The 18,000-nt window shown below is 44.9% G+C and overlaps 1 protein-coding gene across 5 annotated transcripts in view; it reads left to right on the plus strand.

Annotated features, from left to right (window-relative positions):
• Positions 1 to 808: 808 nt before the first annotated feature.
• Positions 809 to 18,000, plus strand: part of PLA2R1 (phospholipase A2 receptor 1) — a 140,524-nt gene continuing 123,332 nt past the window's right edge. For all 5 annotated transcript variants that reach the window (XM_033231336.1, XM_033231338.1, XM_033231335.1 and 2 more), the window contains exon 1: positions 809 to 1,398. In XM_033231336.1, the coding sequence (XP_033087227.1) occupies positions 1,008 to 1,398 (391 nt within the window). In that variant the 5' untranslated portion in view covers positions 809 to 1,007. The remainder of the gene's footprint in view (positions 1,399 to 18,000) is intronic.

Genomic DNA, 18,000 nt, shown 5'->3' on the forward strand with positions numbered 1-18,000 from the left:
CTCAGAGACAAGGCATGGGATCATGCCTGAAACTCACCACTGCTGTAGAACAGTGCAGCAGAGTTAATAACCCTAGGATCTCCCTTACCAACAGGGAAGGATAAAGTCCATGGATAAACGTTTGCCCCTTTTGTCCTCGGACAGACAGTTCTGAGGCTCTCTGAGGTTCCTGCAGGACTGAGCACTTTTTGTTAAGGCAGTGGCCAAGACAACCACTTTCCCTTCTTCCACTTTTAGCTCTGACCTTCAATCCTCCTCCCTGCTGGGCATTTCCTTCCAGGCTCTGCTTTCTGCCCTCCCCTCCCCCTCTCTTATGTTTTAATGACTAATGTCAAGGTCCCGCTGAGGAAAGGTCTTATATAAGCCTGTTCTCAGAATATTAAACACTTACAGTGTTCTGCTGGTTATTTGAAGGAGGACAGTTAGAAGGACTACATTCTAGCCAGGACTGTCCTACTTACTACAGAGAAATTTTTGCTGGATTAGGAAGTAACCTAGGGCAAAGCACTTTGACTTTCTGGGCAGGGTTTCTCAGCTGTAAAAATGGGATAATAGGGACCCCGGCTACTTTGCGGAGCTTGGGGGATCAAAGGAGATGTAAAGAGGAGGTTATTTCAAAACCGAAGGAGCTGAACAATAGAAGAATCTTTGGGTTACTCTGTGGCAAGGAAGGCAGACCACGGGGTGGCCCCTCAGGGGTTTCCAGTGCTCCACATTTCAGAGGAGTCCAGGGCGCTCCCAAAGCGCCCGGGTCGCAGAGCAGCTGGGTTCACTCTAAGCTGCCCGCTGCAAACCCGCGGTGTTTTCCAGAATCCGGGTGGTTTGCAAACCCGGATGTCAGGCTCCTTGTCCTGGAGATTCTCAAATCGCTCACCCACAACTCCTCTTCGGCCTCCCCCGGAAAGGAGAGAGCGGGGCTGCGAGCTGGAGGAGCAGGGAGTGTGCGCTGGGCAGCCTCACTGCTCCTGTCCCCACCCCAAAGGCAGGAATTTCTAGGATGGGCAGAGATGGCTCACCCCTCCTCCTCCTCCTTCCCCAAGCCGCAGTGGGTAGGGCGGGGAAAACCTCCTCGACTTTCCCGCGTCCCAGCGAGAGCCCCGAGTGTCCGTTCACTGTGGCGACAGAGGTGGCGGAGTGGGTCTCCAGGGCCCGGCGGTGTCGAGGCCCCCGGAGGGGTGGGGCGCGGAGGAGGCTGCGGATCCGCCTCCGCGCGGCAGGGCCGGGTGCTTGGGGTGCAGCTCTGGGCTCCCGGGACAAGGGGCGCCCGGCGAGCCCAGTGGTTAGCGATGCTGCTGTCGCCGTCGCTGCTGCTGCTGCTGCTGCTGTTGGGGGAGCCGAGGGGCTACGCCGAGGACGTGGCAGCGGCGTTCACCCCGGAGCGGCTCCTGGAGTGGTGGGGTGAGTCTCCCAGGGTCGGGGACTGGATCGGTACGTTGGGGAGGGGAGTCGGGGTGGTCGAGGGAGAGGAAGAAGGGGTGAAGCTAGGGGCCAAGCTGGCAGGCAAGGGCGGCCGCGTTTGTAGGGGTTCGTGTGTCAGCAGTCTTGAGCATGGGGGGAGGGAGTGGTGTCCTGCAGCCTCATGTCTAGGCCCAGCACCACACTCCTGCGGCCCAGCACCCTCCTGGCTCCTGCGGGGGGCGGGCGGCGGGGGGCAGGGCTTGGTCTCGCAAGCAGCTCCTCTCGGCTCTGGCACCCGGAGCCAGCCCTGGGTAGGAGTGTCGGAGAAGTTTCAAAACGGAAACTTTCCGAGAGCTGCTTATTTGGACCGATCGCATCTCGGATAAATCATGGCTAAAAAAAAAAAAAAAGGCTCAGTTCGTCCCCTTGCAAAACAAGCGCTCAGAGTGTACTGCCGCCACCTGCGGAGTGACCCCCAAGCCAGGCCTCCCCAGTCCACCCCTTCCTGAAGGAAAACTTTTTTTTTTTTTTTTTGAGATAGAGTCTTGCTCTGTCGCCCAGGATGTAGTGTAATGGCGGGATCTCGGCTCACTGCAGCCTCTGCCTCCCGGAGTCAAGTGATCCTCCTACCTCAGCCTCCCGGGTAGCTGGGACCACAGGTGCGCGCCCCCACGCCCAGCTAAGTTTTTGTATTTTTGGTGGAGACGGGGTTTCACCATGTTGCCCAAGCTGGTCTCGAACTCCTGGGCTCAAGTCATCTGCCCACCTCGACCTCCCAAAGTTCTGGGATTACAGGCTTGACCCACCGCACCCGGCCTGAAAACATCAGAGCAGGTGAGGGAGAGGAGCCCCAGTGACTCCATGAGCTGTGTGATCTGGAGCCTTTGTGCCTTAGTCTCTGTCAGAGGAAAAATGGGGTTTGTTATATACATGGGACCCCTGAGAATTAAGTTACTCCCCAAACACGCACGTGCGCACACAGACCAATTCAGCAAACACTTATTGAGCACCTACTACACATGAGACTCAGAAGGATATGTAAAGAGATGGAAGGAGATTTCTGGCCTGCAGGGGTCCGCATTGGAGAATGGGCCACCTCAGGCAGAGAAGCCTGCGCCTAAGTGCAGAAGTCCATATATGCAAGTAGGAGGGGGACAGGAGGGAGTTAAATATGCCAGGAGGAGACTCCAGGCAGACTCCACCCTCTCTGCCTTTGGAGATAAGTTTGGAGAGAAGGGGTAACACAAGATGTGATCAGTATCTGCGTTCACATTTTTTCCTCCCCAGTAGAATATGTCTACATTTTTGAGGTAATCTTTTTTAGACTGTGTTTTCTAAGATCCCTGGAGGCTTAATCAGGGGCAGGTAGAACAAGACCATTCTTATTCTAAAGTGACCAAAGTCAGAGATGCTCTTACCTTCTTGGTCAATTCAGTAAAAATTGCTCCTGTGGATGCACATCTGATGCTGTGGTATGTTGGGTTCCTTCCCACTAAGTTTACCATGCAGTGATTATTCCTTTGCGTTTTAAAATGTGGGTTTTGACTGGGCACTAGGTGGTAGAACAGGGCAGCAGCCCACAAGACAGAAGTTGGACTGGGCCACACAGAGTATGTGCTGGTGATCTCTGAGTGAAGGGCTAATCCTTTTTATATCTAGCAGACCCAAATCCTGGCCTAAGACAAATTCTCATCAGTGTCTTCTTTTTAGTAGTCAAGGGCACTCTGAAATTAGAGCCATCTGCTAGCCCTTGTACCTACTAGGTGCAATTTGCAAATCTGACAAGGTTGAAATAGTTGGCATAGAGATTCTTCAGATATGAAAATGCTGCTGCTCATTTTCCAAGGAGCACAGAGGTGATGCACCAATCCTCGCGCAGGCTCCCTCCCTGACTCCAGTCATCTGCATCAATAGAATTTCAAGTGTAAGCTAGATAGGTTTGAAGTCAAGTTTTTACTGTCAATACAAAATGGAAAAACAAAATCTTAACATTGAAAAGGACCTGAGACATTGTCTATTCTAGCCCTCTGTTCTTCAGATGTGGACATTGAAATATGGCTGCCATGTAGTTAGCAATGCTTTGGGGTGCCTCAGTTTACTGCTGTGTTCGCTGTACCACATTGACTCACTTTAGCCACGATTGACATCCACAGAGCAACTGAGAGAAAAATGCACACTCATTTTCATTTCCAATCCACTAATAATGGCTATGTGATCATGTACAGCAGATTATACATAGAGCATTTTTATCTGAATTGTTTGCTATATATTATTTATAGATCTGATATGTATTATAAGCATGCCAGCCTTGGGAGGCAGATGATATATTGTATTGTAATGATTTTCCAATGATTTATCAATAATTCTTGATATGGTTTGGCTGTGCCCCCACCCAAATCTTAACTTGAATTGTATCTCCCAGAATTCCTACATGTTGTGGGAAGGACCCAGGGGGAGGTAATCGAATTATGGGATCTTTCCCATGCTATTCTCTTAATAGTGCCTAAGTCTCACAAGATCTGATGGGTTTATCAGGGATTTCTGCTTTTGCTTCTTCCCCATTTTTCTCTTGCCGCTGCCATGGAAGAAGTGCCTTTCGCCTCCCATCATGATACTGAGGCCTCCCCAGCCATGTTGAACTGTAAGTTCAATTAAACCTCTTTTTCTTCCCAGTCTTGGGTATGTCTTTTTCAACAGTGTAAAAATGGGCAATACAATTCTGTATTCAAAAGTCAGGTATTATGTGGTAGCTAAGTTATTGGGCTTCAGAGCTAGACGGTCTGAGTTCAAATCCTGACTATGCCATTTACCATCGTGTGACCCTGGACAAGTACTTCACCCATCAGTAGCTCAGTCTCCTCATCTGTCAAATGGAGCTAGTAATAGTACTAATCTAAGTGTTGTCCTTTTGCTGCCCTCTCACCATAGCGCCCTCCTCCTCTGGCCAATCCAGACTATTTTGACAGGTTGATAGCCCCATAACAATTATTTACTACCCTGTGTACAGCACCGTACTTGGCAGGTCTGAAGCTCATCTCCTCCTACCTTTAGTTCAGGCATCCCCAACCTCCAGGCCACCTACCAGTTTGTGGCCTCTTAGGAACTGGGCCACACAACAGAAGGTGAGCAGCAGAGAACAAAAGAGGCTTCATCTGTATGTACAGCTGCTCCCCATCCTTCACATTACTGCCTGAACTCCACCTCCTGTCAGATCAGTGGTGGCATTAGATTCTCAAAGGAACATGAACCCTATTGTGAACTGCACCAGGGAAGGATCTAGGTTACACTCCTTATGATAATCTAATGCCTGATGATCTGTCAGTGTCTCCTATCACCCCAGATGGGACCGTCTGGTTGCAGGAAAACAAGCTCAGGGCTCCCCTGATTCTACATTATGGTGAGCTATATAATTACTTCATTATATATTACAATGTAATAATAATAGAAATAAAGTGCACAATAAATGTAATGCACTTGAATCATCCCAAAACCATCCCCCACCCCACCACCCCACTGGTCTGTGGAAAATTTTTCTTCTATGAAACCAGTGCCTGATGCAGAAAAGCCTGGGGACCTTTGTTCTGGCTGGTTATTCCAAGGAGCCTGATTGTGGTTTGTTTTCCCTGATCAGAATCTGAGCCCTTCTTCTAGCAAGTGCTAAGATATGCTAACTTCACTCACTCAAGTACTCCAGATACAAAGAGGACAGGGGGGAGAAAGAAGAAGAGGATGGAGCATCCTGGTGAAAGCTGGGCATAGTCATTGCTGAAGGAAATGATCAGGGGGCAAGTAAAATGGTTTTGAAGATTTGTTGAGGGTTGAAAAATGATCAGTGTGAAATGGTCCCCAACTAATATCGTAGGAGAGTTTCCTTCTGTAGTGCTCAGCTTCCCAGAGCAGGAGTGGAAAGAACCCAAGTCTGTGTCAGTGCCTAGGGACTCTCAGGGTAGGCTCTTCTAAATGACCAGTGACCAAGGGAGGTGAGGGTGCTGATGAGTGTGTGGTCAGTGTGCTTACCATCAGGTCCTAACTTGGGAGAATAAAGTGAAACAGGGTTGGGTGTACAGGGTGTCTCTTGACATGCTGTGCCGATGGAAAGAGGGGTAGGGGCTGATGACCTCAGTCATTCATTATCTGTCAGGCACTATGTGTTTTATCTCCCTATTTTACTTGGGCTCATCCAAAAGCAATTCCTGAGACATGTTTTCATTAGGGTGCAAGTAGTTGTTTTTTAAGAGGTGATTCTAGGAAGCATGGTAAGGGAGTGAGGACATGAGACCAAGGAGGGAAGAAAGCCACCACAGGCCACTGGGGCTCAGTTTCACAAAGAACCCTTTGAGGAACTGTATAGAACTCAGTGGACCCACCGACAGACAAGAAGCTGAAGTATTTATCCACCAACTCCCACCTCTTGTTGTCTAAGGGTCACTCCTGGGGCATTCACCCCCTGGTGCTCCTGGTCTCCCTGAAACTCTCAGGCAGAGAGCCACAGAAAGTCACTGGGAGTGCACGGGGCCTGTCTGCAGGTGAGTGAGCTCCAGGTTAGGGGGTGTGAGGAGGGAACCAACAAAATCTGCTACCCACCTCCAGATTGGGGAGGTAAAAACATGAGTAGGATATGACACTGGCCCCAAGAGGCTGTGAATCCAGGGACAGATACAGAAACACAAACAATTACAAAACAGCGAGAGAGGTCTTATGATAACTAGGGATGAGCAAAGTGCTGAAGGCATGCAGAGGAGGCGCTGGCCTGGGGAGCTGGAGGCTCATAAAAAAACATTTGTTTTCCTAAAGGATAAGTAGGCAGTTGCCATATAGGAAAAAGGAGACTAAGCATTCCTGGGAATGCATATTTCATGTGCAAAGGCACAGGATCATGTGTCAGGCAACAGTAAAATTCAGTGAGCTGAAAGTTCCCTTCTGAGCTCTTTTGGATTCAAGGAAAGAGGCCCACTGAAGGTCACTCAAGCAAACGTGGAGTTGTTGTAATGGTCCCAGGATCTCAAGGGGGACCCAGGACAGGTTCTTCAGGGCAGCCAGATCTTCTGGGACACAGGTACTGGCCACTGACATGAAGCATTAATTTATGTGTTTCTGTCTGTCTCTGGGGCTCTATGGTGTCTCCAGCTTGGTTGTTCTGTTGACTAGTTTCTTTGGCTTTGACTAGCAGGACTTTCCTGTGTAGCTCCCTTAGCTTCCTGGGAAGAGTCCCTTAATTTCCTAGGAGAGGGGTCCAGTTACCTTCTTTACAGCATGCTAGTCAGTTCCTGTGCTCTGCCCTCGAGTCGAAGGGCTTCCCCTGGCTAATTGGCCATGGCAGGGGCAAGAGGTGGACACAGGGATGGATGCTGCTTCATCCGGGGCTGTGGATGGGGTAGACCACCAGAGTAGGGCCCCAGGCAAAACAAGAAGCAGTGACATGTCTATATTTGGAAGCATGAGAGAGATGAGGAAGAGTTGGTTGGAGGCGCCCTGCTTCCAGAAACAGTCTGGTCCAGTGAATTGGGTACTGCTGAGAAGGGCCTTGTGGGTTTGCACAAAGGGGAACCAGATCGCATGTTTAAGTTTAGAAGCGCCATGTTCAATTTGGGCCTTGAAGAGAGGGTCTCCTGTCACCTTGAAGAGGGTAATTCTTGAGGGCAGCAAAGAAACCGTCTGGATAGTTAAAGCTGAGCTAAGTCAATCCCAATAAGAAGATTGAGGAACAGAAAGTTTTGTTCAAGAAACAGAGTTTAAAAAGAGGAAAACATATATTTAAAAACAATAACAAAAGAAAACAGTGAAGGTTAGGAGATGAGGGAAAACTGCGGAATAGGAGAGGTAGTGGTCATAGAGTGCAAAATCCAAGTTTTAGAGATGGACCTATTCTTGGTAGTGACCAGATCTGTGATATGGTTGTGGGAGTGGTCACCAAAGTGGAGAAGAGGCAAAAGAAGGTCCTCACCACAGAGAGGTCAAGGAATCCAATGTCCTGTGCAAAGCTGGGTTGGAGTAGAGTTTGGGACTCTTTTGTCAGCAAACCACAATAAGAAACACATTTTACATCACAACCCACAGCATATAGGTCCACATATGTATAACTGAAACAATGTTTCATTTTTAAAAAATATCCTTATCTAATATGACATGCTGCCACATTTCCCCCTGTTTCATTCTGTTTTGTTTTGTCTAGCTAGTCATAACACGCTCAGTTGATTGCACGACCATAAATGGGCCACAATCTGCAGTTGGGAAAGCATTGAGTCAGAGTGTTAGGTCATTTGTGTGGAAGCTAAAGTGGCTTTGGGGTGTGGAGAACAGAGGAGAGTCTGCTGGTATCAAACCATGGTGAATGTGGGGAAGAGTGGTTCAGGGCCGAGGGCCCCAGTGGCGAGGAAGAGGGGTAGGTGCCACCTTCTGAAAAACGGCAATAAGAGCCACTACCTGGAGGCAGCAGAGGGGAGAAGCTGTAGCCCTGAGATTTCCCACATAGCTTCTGTTTCTAATACAAAGGTGAAAATGCCCCTCTACTGCTTCTAGTATTTTCTAACAGCTGGGGAGTCGTTACTCTTTGTTGTTTTACTTACATCGACACATTGTCTCCTCACCTAAACAGGTAGGCAATATTAATATATACCCTTTTTTACAGATGAAGAAGGGTTAAGCAACTTGTGCCCACAGGAGCTTGTAGCATGGGGTTTGAATCAAGCACTCAGCACTAATGCAAAGGATCCCTGAATAGCTTGTGACCTCATGGTATGGTTCATTCTGTATCCCGCTGCACGACAGGAGCGTACGATTTGGTTTCACAGCAAGAAGAAGAGGAGGCCAGCCTCTTGCTCTCTGCAACTCCTACTTTTCCAAACCCCTCCTTTCACAAGTGGGAGTGATATTTTCCTAAAGCAGAAATGTGCAAAGCTACTGATTTATGTATTGTTCTAGGCAATTCTGATGTCCCTAGGTAATGAGCCATTCTACTAATCTGGAGATGGAATTTCAGTAAAAGTGTGATCAGAGAGTGGTTTAGCTGCCCTTCCTGGCCATGAATCATGCTAGCCGTCTTGACTCCATTTCTCCCGTTTCTGTTTGTCATCCCTCAGCGTTTCTTCCCCTTCATACTTTTCTCATCCCACCTTCTCTACCTGCCTCCTTTCCTGGCAAGCCTTTGTGAGTCAGCATAGATGTCCAGTTTTCCTGGTCCTATTTACTCTTTCTCATTAAGCCTCTAAACTATTTTCCTATTGTTGGTTGTCACCATAACTGATACCACACAATGCAGGTTCCAAGCCCATGACGGGAAAGATGGCGCCACGCAGATGGCTTAGTTGTCCCTGCAGCTCCCCTTCTTTGACCTAACAATCTGCTTATTTATATCAAGTTTTCTGAAGAAACGATCCCCTTGTGTTGTCTCTTCTGAACTCAATCCTAATGCCGCAAATCCTCATGTCATCTATCAAAGTAATTGATTTAAGACATTTATAAACCCTTCCCTCCATTTTTCTTTTTAGAAATTATGCTTGAGAGCCTTTTGGAGATGTTCCAATGCATAGCTAGGAGCATAAATTATATTTTGAACTGATCAAAGCAAAAAGAAATATTATTGTTCATAAAATAAACAAAAGAACACCATATAAACACTATATAAAGTCATTTAGGGAAAAACATTTTATAAAGCCACTCAAGAAAATTAGAAAATTAGAATTAGAATTTCTGTAACTTGGGTTCTGTGACACAGAGCTAAACAAAACAGAAAAGTCATAACCACTTGGCTTTTTAATTTATGATACTTTCCAGACAACTACAGTTCCAAAGAAATATGGAAATGAAGTAGTGTTACCACTTCTAGCTTTTGGTATTCTGCTCTTGAGAACTTTTCAATTATGAAAATATAAATAGGAATCTCAAAGTAATTATTTAACTATAAACATTTTTTTGTTTTGCTACTCTTTGGCACCATTCATATTCAAAGTTAAGATTGGCTTTTATTTTTATTAATATTTATAAAGTGATCATCATAACTGAGATAATCCTTATCAAGGTCTTGTGAGGCCAGCACTATTATGTTTTCTTTTTATTATAAATTTAAACTTTTTGTAAAGAAGGGGCCTTGCTGTGTTGCCCAGGCTGGTCTCAAACTCCTGGTCTCAAGTTGTCTTACAGCCCCAGCCTCCCAGAGTGCTGGGATTACAGATGTGAACTACACACCCAGCCCCAGCATTACTATTAAACCCATTGTGCAGATGGGAAAACCAAGGCAGATACTCTCCTAGTTTTAAGCAGTTCTGCCCTAAAAGAAGTGCTCTGTAGTTTGCCAAGGTCTTTTTTCCATAATGTTAACCTTGTTCAAATGCAAACAAGAAGAGCTTCATGGGGATATCACCAGTGCAGTTGCACAGGGTCCTATAGTCAGAAGGGCCTTCTTTCCACTTAGGGTTTAAAGCTCCATGGTTTGGGGTCTTGGGATTTGTAATTATTTCTATCTTTGAAATTGTGTGCTGTGCGTGATGTCCAATGGAACAATGGAACTCAAGCCAGAGGTTTGGAGCCTCTGTTCAATTATGCCTGGGGTCCCCTGTCTACCTCCCCAGGATGGGTTCTCAGCTGCCTCCCCCCTACTCCTGCCCCACAGTTGCTGCTGCCTTCTGCACACAGTGGCAACCAGGTTGCATTGAAGTTGGGGGACTGGAGGCCTGGGCCCTGGGAGTGGATGCCTTGTGGCATTTCTGGGCAGTGCAAGGCAGCATTTGTCACCACTGGACTGGTAGCACTTCTGTGGGTTCTGTGAGGGCTGAGTGGGAACGTGTCACGTATCCTCAATCCAGGTACTATATTCCAAGCATGTTATGGCTCAGAGGTTGCAATCTCTTGTGGGCCCAAGGGAAAGGGACATTGACTTGACTTCCCCATGTCCAGCCGAGACCACATATTTTCATTGTACCCTGGACCCTGCAAATGATGCGGACAGCCTGAATAAAAATGATAGGGATGGTTGTGACTTGAATTTTGTTTCCCCCCACCACCAAATTCATATAAAAATGAGACTTTACTTGGAGATAAGGTCTTCACAGAGGTAAACGAGTTAAAATGAGGCAGTTAGGGTAGCCCTAGTCTATTATGAGTGGTATACTCATAAGAAGGGGAAACTTGGACACAGAAATATGCATAGAGAGATGATGTGAAGAGACACAGGGAAAAGGTGGTCCTCCAGGGGCCAAGGAGAAAATCCAGGATCCCATCCTTCCCTCACAGCCCTCAGAGGGAACCAACTCTGCCACATCTTGATCTCACTCTTCCAGCCTCCAGAACTATGAGAAAAGAAATTTCTGTCATTGAAGCCACTCAGTTTGTGGTATTTTGTTATGGCAACTCTAGTAGCAAATCAATACAAGGACTAACACTCTACCTACCACTAAACTTTTTTTGTTTTTGTTTTTGTTTTTAACATTTCTACCTTGCACTGTAGTAAATGTTTTTTTTTTTTTAATGGCCATACTCTCAAAGCAGCTAAGATGGATAGCTCATTGTAAGCACTTTTGTTTTCAGTCATGCCATATCATTTCCAGAGTTGTTTTGGTTGATGATGGAGTTGTTTTCTGGTTTTGTTGGTTTTTCGTGACCCAGTCTTTGAATCATTTCCAGGCTTTAATATGCAGGCATTTGTGAGGGCACCTTAACCATGTTCTGTCTTTTTGTCCTTGCCCTAACTTGCACTTTGTAATGAGGCATGCTTTTGACTGAGATGGTATATTTTCAACAGAGTGTATAAGGTAATCATGGAGCTGCTGTAAATAATGATTTTTACACCAGCAATGTCTGTTAGGTACTTTCCAGTTAAATAAAGGTAAAACAATGGGAGAAGAGACGAAAAGCTAAAAGGAAGAAGAATGTTTTCAACTCAGTTTAAAAATTCATTGGTAAGATATAGAGGTCTAGCAAAGAATCACGGAAGAGAGATTTTCTGCCAGGGTCAGCAACTGCTAAATAAGGACAGAGCAGGAGGACAGAGGAGGGAACAGGAATGGCCAGAGAGTGGCAAGGACAATCTGAAAGGGTAAACCCCTCCTGGCACAGGGGTTAGTAACAGGCAATTTGAAGCCTCACAGAACTGCAGTCCGGTGGCACTGATTATGCTGGTTTCATTTTTCCCACATGTGAGAAAGACTATTGTGTGCCTCATGGAACTTGGAGAGGCAATTTGGGGAGGTTAGAGAGAAAAAGCAAGAGAACATGTACAAAGATCTATCAAGAGGGATCCGCGACCCTGTGGAGATGGTGATTATCCAGGTTCAGAAGCTATAGGAGAATAAAGAAGGCTCAGAGTTAAGGACAATGCTAGGACAGAGAAAGAGAAGGAAGTTCTGAGACAGGACAAAGAGATTTCTTAAAAAATGTATTTGGTTAACTTTTTAGTTGATTAATAGAAGGCAATTGACAGGAACTCAAAAGCTTCAGATTAAGAGACACATGAAAACTCAGATGATTTGAGATAAAATGCACATTTTCATGCAGAGAGAGGTAGGAAGGGCTGGCCCACTTTTCACTTTGTTCCGTGGATCTATTCTTTGAAGAACCATGCACATGCTGATTGCTGCAAGCATGGGAAATTCCTCACTTATTGGTTTGAAAGGTCATATTAAGAATCCAGATTTTCTGCATCACTCGGCCATGAATAGGACTTGATTCAGCAGCTTACAGTATCCCTTCCTGCTACAGAGTAATCTTAGGAATGCAATCGGCTCTGAATCCATTGTTCACTAGATGGAACAGATAGAGACAAACCCAAATTTGTGAAGCTGGAAAAGGTCAATACATCTCAAGAGAGAAGCTGCTCACCTTCAGATTGGTTACAGAGGAGAGATGCCCTCCCCATTTCTTTCTGGACTGTGTCCCTGCTGAAACCTAAATACTGTCAGAACACCAAGGAAATGGACAGAGTTAACAGAGGCTGCAGGGCAGGAAGGGCGTGAGCCCAGCACTAGCTCTGTGGGTAGATGGAGTAGAAGCAATTTCAAACCTATGGACTGGGGTAGGAGATTGAAATTGGGCTGCAGCCTGCATGCTGTGGCTTTCTAATAGCCTGTCTTACGCATTGCACTTGATGTGAACCATGCACTGGAACTTTTCCTTCCAGTTCCCTTAATGGAGCAGCACAGAGACTGACTTTATGTGTATAGTTGGATTAGGTGAACACCTTCATGATATAATTTATTGTTTACCAGAAAGTCCTTTGTTTGCCTAAAATGCCACCATTAAAATTGCATTAAAATTATTGTTTCTTCCAAGTGTTTTTTGTTAAAAATGCAGAAACTTCACAAAAGCTTAACAGTACAAATCTTAGCCTACTCACTTAACACTTCAAACCTTCATTCAGCTAGTTCTAAGAGAAGAGCTGTCTAAAGCTAAAGGGAACACCAAAGGCAAGTAGAGGTGATCAGAAGGGGTGCAGAAGGTCAAGTGGAGGGGCCTCAGGAGAAACGTCCTGTAGGTACCACCAGTCTGCTGTTCACACAGACAGATCAAACTGCAATAATGGCCCCAGGCTTTAGACTCCAACCTCATGGCACACCATTTTGCTTATATCTCCTATGTCAAAATATATGTTGGTATTAAGTTATAATTTTTTTCTGTGTATTTCAGGGATTCCCAGGGAGAATGTGACTTCCTTGCAGGCAAACACCATGACGTATATATCCTTCTGTCTGCAGGATTCCCAAACCATGCCACATTAAGCACTTGTTAGATCTTTGTCATCTGAAATTTCAAGCCAGCTACTTCAAAATGTTTGGCGGCAATCTATAGCAGTTTATTTTCTTCTTTCCTAAGTTATAAATGAATGCATGTAAATAAAGCTACACCTGGACTGAATATAGTAGATCGATATAAAACTTCTAAGACAAAAATGAATTTGAAAAAAAGAAGTAAAAGATTAGTTCAGTTAAATAATCTTTACAGTTCCATCCAGCTCTGAAGTTCACGGTTCGGGGTTTATGGGTGAAGTGAGTCTCCTCTGCCACATCTGTCTTCCTTCCAGCACTGCCCCGCTTTGTCCTCCCTAGAAAGTGGGCAAGTGTATGTGCGTGCACGCTCCCTGCTCAGAGTCTGGTGACACTGAGGGGTCCTGTTCAACTCACATGTGACATCAGTTGAAGAGCCAGTTCAGTGTCTTAAATTTTGGGTTATTTTCTTTCTCTTATTTGTTATCACTTAGTTTTTTAAATCTTTTAAAATCATTTTTTATTTTATTTTAAGTTCCAGGATGCATGTGCAGGATGTGCAGGTTTGTTGAATAGGGAAATGTGTGCCATGGTGGTTTCCTGCACCTATCGTCCCAACATCTATGTATTAAGCCCACATGCGTTAGCTCTTTATCCTGATGCTTTCCCTTCCCCGGCCACAGGCCTCGGTGTGTGTTCTTTCCCTGCCTGTGTCCCTGTGTTCTCATTGTTCACCTCCCACTTATAAGTGTTATCACTTGTTTTTAAGAGCTTATTGTATCAGTTTGTTATTGTTGTTTGTTTGTTTGTTTGTTTTGAGACACAATCTCACTCTGTCCCCCAGGTTGGAGCGCAGTGGCTTGATCTTGGCTCACTACAGCCTCCACCTGCTGGGTTCAAGCAATTCTTGTGCCTCAGCTTCCCGAGTAGCTGGGAATACAGGCATGCACCACCAAGCCCAGCTAATTTTTGTATTCTTAGTAGAGACCTCAAGTGATTCCCCTGCTCTAGACTCCCAAAGTGCTGGGATTACAGGTATGAGCCATCACACCCCACCAGTAAGGGCTTATTTTAAATGCAATTATAATGTTTTCTTTGGAACTGATGGAACGCCCTTCTTTTCATTAGCTAGCCAAATTCCCATGATTCCAGAACAAATATACACAGTTTCAAAGGACAGATATTTAGGCAAATAATTTCTATCTCTAGCATCTTACCCAATGTCTATGAAGTAGCTGGTATCCAATGAAAGCTAGTTGAAGGAATGAATGTTCCATATGCAGTCATAAAGGTAATACCCTAAACTTTGGTTTAACAGTTGATCAATGAAATGTTCTCCTCCCACTCCTTAGAAGAGTACACGTTATCTTATGGGGACAAAAAGTGGATCTGAAATGATCTCCTCCTAAAGGAACTCAGAAGTAGAAAGTAGAACCACGTCTTCCATGGATTTTATTTTAGAAAAAAAAGGATAGAAATTAGCTTATAAGTTTCTTCTAATAAATCAATCCTTTTTCTCCTCTTAAACTTATAATTATGAAGGGAAGTATAATAACATTTTCCTGCAAAGAGATTTAGTAATTCTGGCAGTACTTCATTAATCACTTAATCAGTGTTCAAGCAGAACTGATGTCCTTGACATGTATAATCAATCTTGATTCCTCCCACATTTGATTTTCATCTTTTAAAAAATCCAGCCTATTTTCACATTATAGTTTTGTTAGAGACATTATGTGCATATAATAACAATCAGAATATTGATACCTATATTAAGTCTCTTCATAGTCTGTTTGAAAGTAATTGTTTTCTCTTCAGTGAATTTATGGAGATTAACCGTACCAGGCTCATATTCTATTATAACTTAACGGAAAAATGGGCTCAAGTCATTTTTTAACTTAGTATATTTGGAGGCAGCATGTTGATTATTATTGGTGAACCAGAGCTACTTGCCTATGGCAGATTCTGAAAAACTTTTCTAAAGCTATTTCCTAAATGCAGCTGGCATGGAAATATAAGTAGCACCCCAAAATTAAGCAGCAATGGATTAGGTGTGTCTAATATGTTCTGCTTTGGAAAGGTAATTTTATGATTGCTGGTGTGATACAGAAGTTCCAATTTCTGCCACCCTTTTTCTCTTAACACTTATTAATTTGGAAGTTTAAAAGCATTATTGGCCAGGCGTGGTGGCTCACACCTGTAGTCCCAGCACTTTGGGAGGCCAAGGTGGGAGGATTGCTTGAGCCCAGGAGTTTAGAGACCATCCTGGGCAATATATTGAGATCCCATCTCTACCAAAAACAAACAAATAAAAAATTAGCCAGGTATGGTGGTACACACCTGTAATCCCAGCTACTCAGGAGGCTGAGGTGGGAGGATCAGTTGAGCCTGGGAGGCCAAGGCCTCAGTGAGCCGTGACAGTGCCACTGCGCTCCAGCCTGGGTGACAGAGCAAGACCTTTTTTCAAACCCCTCGCCCCACACAATATTTATTCACCCCAAATGTTAGGTTTGTAATTTTCATGTCCACTTATTCACAGACCACCCATTCCCCACATCTACACACTGCTTGTCAACACCATGTATTTTTCTCTTTCCTATTAAAAAACCTACAGTGTAGACTTTACTGGTGGGTAATGCAGAAAATCAACAGATGAAGGCTCTTAATTCATCATTGCACACATATTTGAACAAATGAGGCAAAGATTTTGTTATCTGGTTGTTTGGAGAGTATTTTTCCTCCATAAACGGTGATAGCAATTGTTTAAAAAAAAGCGATAGCATTGTTTAAAACTAAAATGTCTGCACCCACTGTGTGCTGCAGAAACTGCAGTAAAAATAAGCTTTTGTGCTAACAGTGTAAGAGGAGAAGCCTTTGAGGGATGCTGAGATTAGCACTCTGTAGGTTCAACCAGGTCTGCAGCTGGATCTATAGACCAAGAATCAGGAAGTCAGAGGGATAAAGTAATAATGATAGCTCCCATTTCCTAAGGCTTTTCATGGTAGTATGTGGTGTGCTTTTCATGGGTTATTCAATGGAATATCCTTAACATCCCTAAGAGGTGAGTACCATACATATTCCCAGTTCAAGGAGGAAAGACGAGGCTCACTGAGATGGAGCAATCTGCCCAAAGTTACACAGCGGGTCCGTGATGGTTCTACGTGACTCCAGAGCTCTCAACCACTAGCCAGATCATCTATGTACCTATCTGAGGTGTATAAACTGAGGCACAGTCTGTACGTTGCAGAGCTTATAATACATTTGAATATATATATTAGGTAGAAGCTGAACTACAAAACCATTATAGTAAAGTAATTATCCTTTGATGAAAAATTAATGAACTCTAGGTTAGCTAGAAAGTAATTAGTAGGTTACAACAGAAATTAAGGTGAACATTCTACCAAGGCATGAAAAGGTGAAAAGGAGAGTTGGACAGAAGGTTAATTATCGGACTCCATGTCACACTGATAAGAGGTGGATTTGATTTTGAATCACTATTACTAATAACCATGCAGACAAGGCCCTCATTAGGAAAACAAATTTCCTGATCTAAATGAAATCTCCCTAAAACCATTCATTTTCCCCACCCCACCCCCTCTCTTTTGCTCTGATGTACGGTGATCAAAGCAATTCTCTGACAACTAATTCAACTCGTCAAATCTATGGCTATAAGTAAGGTCATCAGTTATTAAATGAGGTATAGCATTTATTAATACATTGACAATCTTTTTGAAACAGTATCTTAAGTGATTTTGGTAACTGTAAATCAGTTCTCCTCAGGCTGATTAACTTTGGAGAAACCAAAAGAACATTTACTAGAATGAAGCATTGTTCCCTCGTGGATCTGTGAGAACACCTGTCCTGCACTGTCCCAAACCTCTCCAAGGCCTCTGCCTGTACCTGTTCTGCCCTCCATGACACGACCCACCCTAAACCCCAGACATTCGAGGGAACCCTATCATGTCCCTTCAGAGTTTTGAAAAATAGACAGGAAGTAAAATAGAAAAGGGCAACCTAGCTACTGGGAGAACAAAAGAGTGCCAGGGCCTGACCAGACATGACCAAGGTGACTTCAGCAGCCAAAGGCCGAAGCAGCAGCAGCTGGTGTGTTTCATCAACAGCAAGCGCTGACTGAATTTCCACTATGTGCGCAACACACTCCGTGCTTAGACCAAAGAAATGAGACTTGGTTTCCATCTTCAAAAAGCCTGAGAGAAAACAAGTTCATACTAACTGTTGAGTACTAGGTGCCTTCCAGGCCCGCAACTTGGGTTAAGTCAGGTAGCAGGCTGGCAGCTAACATGTATTCCCTGGCTGGGTCCCACCAGCTTTTCCACAGGAAACTCACCCAAATCCCTTCTTCCAGCTCCAGGAAGGAGAGCTCAGGGGCATATCACAAAATGCCTACTTTCTCTAACCGTCCATGTGACCTCTGGTTTCTGCCACCATAATGGTGGTCCGTCACCTCTCGTGTTTCGAGGTGTGGTGCCATAGCTATTGGCCTGGGCATCTACCTGCTTCTGCCAGCCCCACCCAGTAAGCCATCTCCTACTAAGAGTCTATCCCCATAGCAAGAGGTCCCTGCCTCCACCCTTGTACTGCTGAGAAGCACTGTGTTCTGACCAGCATTGAATCCTGCATCACAAAGCAGCATTTCATTGATAGCCTTTCGGTTCTCTACAGGAACTTGATGGTAGAGAGTTTCATTCAGTGGCTCTTGATTCAGCAGCTGTGTCCCTAACATTCTGGCACTTGTCTGAGACAGTGTTGTCCCATCCATGGGCACCCAGCGTCCCTCCCCAGGAACCCTGAGTATTATTACCAATCCCCCTCTCTAACCAATTGTGTGAGCGCACCTTCTCTGTCAGTAACAGACCTGAGTGGATTGACAGGTAACCCTTGTTCCTATATG

This window comes from Trachypithecus francoisi, unplaced genomic scaffold (genome assembly GCF_009764315.1).
Source record: "Trachypithecus francoisi isolate TF-2019V2 unplaced genomic scaffold, Tfra_2.0 Lachesis_group13, whole genome shotgun sequence".
Taxonomy (NCBI): Eukaryota; Metazoa; Chordata; class Mammalia; order Primates; family Cercopithecidae; genus Trachypithecus; species Trachypithecus francoisi.